Source organism: Mus pahari, chromosome 9, assembly GCF_900095145.1.
Source record: "Mus pahari chromosome 9, PAHARI_EIJ_v1.1, whole genome shotgun sequence".
NCBI lineage: Eukaryota > Metazoa > Chordata > Mammalia > Rodentia > Muridae > Mus > Mus pahari.
Genome location: NC_034598.1, coordinates 6,972,965 through 6,978,624, shown reverse-complemented (window position 1 = coordinate 6,978,624; position 5,660 = coordinate 6,972,965). Strand labels below are relative to the sequence as shown.

Below are 5,660 nucleotides of genomic sequence, written 5' to 3'. Positions count from 1 at the left end.
AAGCAAGCAAGCAAGAAAGAAAGAAAGAAAGAAAGAAAGATAGATTCAGGGCCATAATCATGCCACCAAGGTTATCAGTATGCAGAGGGGTACCACACCCATGGCTGTCTAACGCCCACCCACACGCTCAGCCTCAGAGAGACACCCCTCTTACTTAATTACCGTTTGACAATGGCATTTTATTAAGGTTTGAGACCCGGGAGACCGACAGTGAGCCAGGCCCTGGGTAGGTGACTGACACATGAAAACCTCAGCCACGAGCTCAGCTCACCAAGCTCACCTTTACTGTACCAACAGGGATCTGAGGGATTGTTTTTAAGCAGCAGAGGAGGATGGGGGTGGAATTCACTCAGTGGCTCACTGCTGCTAACGGAACACTTTAGGGAACTTTAGTGACTTTAATATTCTGCAAGTTTTGCAGGCCTCCATTGTTAACATGATTTCTAAATGAGGCGTAAGTCACAAAGACATCGGCAAAGCTCCACATTGCATAGAGAAGGGGCAGAAGCAACCGTTAGTGAAAGAAGCTAACGGAGAATCCGTGTCATCTGTGATGGCTCCCACCTGGAAGCCATCACCTGGATAAAATGTCTCCTGATTACAAGGCCATTGAGAGGTCTGCAGTCTGTCACATTATTTCCTGAAGGACAAAAGGCCTTCCACTGAGTATGAAAGGAACTTGGGCCATATCATTTCAAAATATTCCAACCTGGTACAATCGTTACCTCAAACTGCACTCTCTCAAGGGACCATAACTTCAGAGGGAGCAATCGTCTCCCTCTATGTGTGACAAGCTATACAGACTCTTTTGAGTGGGGTGGCCTTCCCATGCATGAAGTGCAGCATAAACTTTGTCATCTGCTCTTGTCTTGCATTTCCCAGCTCTTGTATCAGGAACTAAGATCCTGCTATGGAGCCCACCGCACATTAAGGTGAGAACTGTCTTTCTCCCACCGCTTCTAACGTGCTCTTGATTATGGATCTTCTCAAGCTGTCTAACGATTATATATTTACTCATCTCTGGGCTCCTTGAGGCCAAGGCTGCAAGCCCAGCGCCTTCAGAATTGCCTGGCCACAGAGCTGCCAGGAATGCCTGGGTAATAACCACCCTCACCTACTTTCTCAGCCACGGAGAAGATCTTAGAAGCATTTGGTCCAACCTCAAGGTTTTGGGGATCAGAACAGGGACAGTCACAGAGGCAAGATCAATGGTCCAGGTTCCAGCATTAGCCCGTATCACATCATATCATACCATATCACATCATATCATATCACATCAGAATGTGCTTCTTTTTCCTAGACTTTTCCCCCTTTCAGACCATGGCTCATGAAAAAGACCCAAGTGAAGTCCAAAATGACCACTGGAAGCCCAAAGCGCATCTTGCAAGTAAACACCCCTTATAAAAGTTATGCAACATTAACTTAAAACATATGTAAGGTAGGATTTGGGGAGTTGTGCTTAATAAATTAATGTTGGAGGATGGGGCTCATCATTTTCAAATTCACTTTATATATTTAATGCCTCTAATTTTTCTCCAGGCTTTTAAAGAGTGTTTTTAGGTTGTAATTAAGAGATCTAGCATTCTATCCTTCATCTAAAACCATAATTGTGAAATTAAAATTTCAGTATTTTAATTAAGTCTGGGTAAATCCACCAAATTAATTTAAAGCAGCCAAAATAAGATAAATTTCTATAAAGCATGAGGACTGATTTATCATTCTATTAGCCACAATTAACTCCACAAGCTTTTATTTCCATGTCTGTGGGACAAGTATTAAAATTCCTATGAATGTCTGGCTGCATCATGCAAGAGTTAGATTTTTAACCTAAGCTAACCTCCTACAGCTCTGGCAACAAGCCAGGCACGATGGCATACACCTGTGACCTTAGCACTCAGGAGCAGTTCAAGGATAGCCTGGGCTAAACAGCAGACTCTGTCTCAATGTAAGGCCGTATTCTTTCTCATCCTGTACGGCGGGCTTTGCTGCCGTGAGGCTCAGTGCAGTGGCAAGAGCCAGTGGACTTAAGGAAAGAAGCATCCAGCACCTGGTCCTGCAGGCCACTCGCCCAGGGGCCTCCCAGGCCCGGGAAGTTCTACCTTCCTCCTCCTCTCAGTCCAGGGCTACGCATCCCTCTGGCCTTCATCTCCCCCTTACATCTGCCTTCTCTAGGACCAGGCAACGTGACGGTGAACCTTCTGATTAATGTGTCAAGAGCCTGAGAGTCACTTTAATGACTGTTCTCTTGCCTCCTCATGGCCAGACTCAGCCTCACCCCTGGAGCTGAGCAGGAGCTGCCACTATGTAGAAAGCCATCTGTACAGGGGCTGCTCAGTAAAGGAGAGGGAAGTGAGCGCTGGGGTCACTAACTTCTCGTGGTTCTTCTCAGAGCCTCCATCTTCCTTGCCGATCATGGCCTGGCTGCCAAGAGCCCATGGCTGGGAAGCATACAGCCGGATGCTTCCAAATAGGAAAGAAGATGGTTTGGTTTTGTGACATACTTGACTGCCTACTCACAGGGACAAATCTGTCTCTTCAAATGGCTTCCCAGAGCAATTTTCTAAAATGATTCTTTTAAACACTTGGGGATGAATCATTAGAACATTCCAGGTTGGTGAGAATCTAGGAAGGGAGAAGATGACAGGCAAACAGAAGCTATCTTCTCTGCATCCATGGGTGTGGAAAAAAATTGAGTAGCAACAGGGGACCCTACCCTGCTCCCGTCAGGAGCTCCTCACAACTCCCGGGACCTAGATGGCAAAGTCTTCTTGCAATGGTTGGTCAGTACCTTTGACATTATTTTCAAACCTATTTGAGCTTGAAACACAACCTGAGTGGTACTGATGTAGCTCAGGAACCTTGAGGCTTCTTCGTCCAGGGACCGAGAAGGGCCTGCCCATGGCTGGAGCTCTATATGCCACCTGGAACCCTGTGAAGGACAGAGAACACAGTGGGTGTGTAAAGATTCAGGAGCTGGGCAGAACAGAAGAAATTCAAGGTTAGGCCAAGGCTATCAGCATGTGTGCCCAGCACTGTTGTCATTTAAGGCAGCATAAGCCGCAAGAGATGTCCAGTGACCAAGTTAAGAAGCCAGTGACGATGGCCCCTGGGAACTGTCTGGTCAAAGACAAACTCCACCTGACTCCACCTGAAAGGACCTTAATGCAACTGGATACATGATACCCCTTCACACTCAAAGAGGAATGGTCATTATCTGTTACTGCTTTCTAAGGTTAGAGTTTCAAGAATCTGTTCCCTAAAGAACAGTTTCGGGGTTCACAGCACCAAAAAGCTGAGGTGCATGGTGGAAGAGACACTGAGGCCTTTGGTCATCTTTCTTAGCACTGAGAGAGATGGGTAATGTGACCCACTGCTGAGCTGGTATGTGGGACAAGGACACTGAGCTGAGGAGAATGGCTTTCTAGCACAGAGAGACCGCTCACACCTGTCAGCAGAGAATCTGAGGTATTACCTATATGGCTAGTGATGGGGCCTGAGCCTCACTTACAGCATGAGTGGACAGCAGAAAGACTGAGGGAGAGCAGTGGGCTGGAAGAAGCATAAATGGGCATGTCTGCAGGCAAAAAGGAAGCTTGGTCAGGAAGTCTTTGCTAGAGCTCATAGCTCCTCTCCTAGACAGTCACCTTTTAGAGACTTCCAAGAACCTCAGTAATTTCAAGTGTAGACGAGGGCCCAGCCTACAGAGCAACAGCAATGGAGGGCAAAAGACCTTCCAAGGGCTGGCATGGTGAATGACTAGCTTCAGACAGACTTCAGTGGTCATAGCTTAGAAGATCCTGTGTGGAAATCAAGTTGGCCTATAGCTCAATTTATGTTTAGGAAGGATCTGGGGTCCAGATAAAAAGACCATTCATGTACATACATTATTCTCCAGGCAGTGGCAAGAGCTGGTTCTACCCCCTCCCCCCCCACCAACAGAAACCCCCACCTTTCAACAAGGTGGTCATGAGACATTTTTTAAAAATGTGATTGTCTCCCCTCAGATGTCGCCCAGGGGACTCTAGATGAAACTGAACGGAGAAGGAAGCAAGGCAAGCAGGTTAGTCAGCCTGAAGCAGCTTTCTGGGTTCAGAGCTCTCCTGTGTGGGGATCTGAGATACACGCAAATGCTTTGAAAGTGATGGGATGTTGGCCGGGGTTGGGCAGTGCGATTGCATAGCCCATAGGCTCAGCAGCCCACTAACAGTCACCCTGTCCTGTAGCTCAGGACCATGAAGTACCTTAAGCCTGAAAAATCCTCTCTAACCTCCAGTAGGCTCCTTTTTTCTCAGGGATCCATTCCAGGGACTGGAGCCTAAGAAGGCTTCGTGGGGTTCTTGCTTAGCCTATCACTTGACTGACTTTGTCCTGAAATCTTGACAATTTTTGAAAAAGAGTCCTTATAAATTATATGTCCAGGGCATGGTGGCATATTTCGGTAATCTCAACACTGACCCATGCTGAGACAGGAGAATAACAAGTTCAAAGCCATCCCAGACTACTGTGATGGTTCAGTTGTCAACTTGATGAGATCTAGAACCATAGTTGATAGGCGTCCATGCACACCTGTGGGGCATATCTTAATTAGACTGATTGAGATGGGAGGACGTGCCCATTGTGGGCAGCACCATTCCCAAGGCTAGAATCAAAGAATACACATAAAGAAGACTGTGGGTTGAGCCCAAACATTCATTGCTGCCTGCTTCTTGACTAGAACTGCAATGGGACCCCCTGCTTCCATCTGTCACTGTGACTTTTCTGCCTCAGACTGTGAGCCAAAAAATCCCTAGAGTTGCATCTGGTAGGATATCTTAGCAGAACTAAAGAAAAGGAAACTAAGACAACTATATAGCAAGACTCTAACTTGGGGAAAAAGATGCAGCTACTCTGCTCTGCAAGCTGCCTTTCTGAGGACAGCCGTGTACATGACATATAGCTGTTGTCTTGTGAAGGGAGAGCACAGAGCATCGAGAATACTATGTAATCCACCTTTCATCCCTCTATTGATTTTTTTCCTTTCTTATTAGATGCTAATAACCATTCAGTCAGTCAATATTTATCAAGCACCAGCTTGGACCAGGCAAGGATAAATACAGATCTGGATACGATCTAAACTCTCCCAGGTGATACCATAGCTAGGAGCGGGCATCAGACTCATACATAATGACTTTGAAAAGGAAATAGGAACACATTTAAGAGAGTTATTCCTTTCAGAGAATGGTTTCTGAAGTTACAAGTTAAACACATTTAAAGGCAAACATCTCCTCCTCAGGCCCAGCCACACTCTCTCCTGCATCAGACAGACAGAACGCTTTCACAGATCTCTCCTAGGCCATTTACTAGTTAGAACGCAAGAGAGCCAAACTGTTGTGTCTATATTGATAGCCAATGTCCTCATCTTGTGGCTTGGGCAAATATCAGTCAGGGAACTGTCACACTGACTGACTGAGGAGAATTTCACAAAGTTGTAGACAGGATTTAAGGGTAAAGAGGAATTATGTGATAACAATGACAGGTGACACCAGATGCCCCTCTGGGGAAATGGTATGGAGAGGGACTTTAAGAAAGGAAAACAGCCGGGCCTGGTGGCGCAGGCCTTTAATCCCAGCACTCGGGAGGCAGAGGCAGGCGGATTTCTGAGTTCGAGGCCAGCCTGGTCT

General features: G+C 46.5%; 1 protein-coding gene across 1 annotated transcript in view; it reads right to left on the bottom strand.

Moving 5' to 3' along the window:
- Mettl24 (methyltransferase like 24) overlaps window positions 1–5,660 on the bottom strand; it is a 127,435-nt gene that overhangs the window by 81,560 nt on the left and 40,215 nt on the right. Inside the window, exon 2 of the mRNA XM_021205740.1 lies at window positions 2,831–2,929. Within this exon, the coding sequence (XP_021061399.1) occupies window positions 2,831–2,929 (99 nt within the window). The remainder of the gene's footprint in view (window positions 1–2,830; window positions 2,930–5,660) is intronic.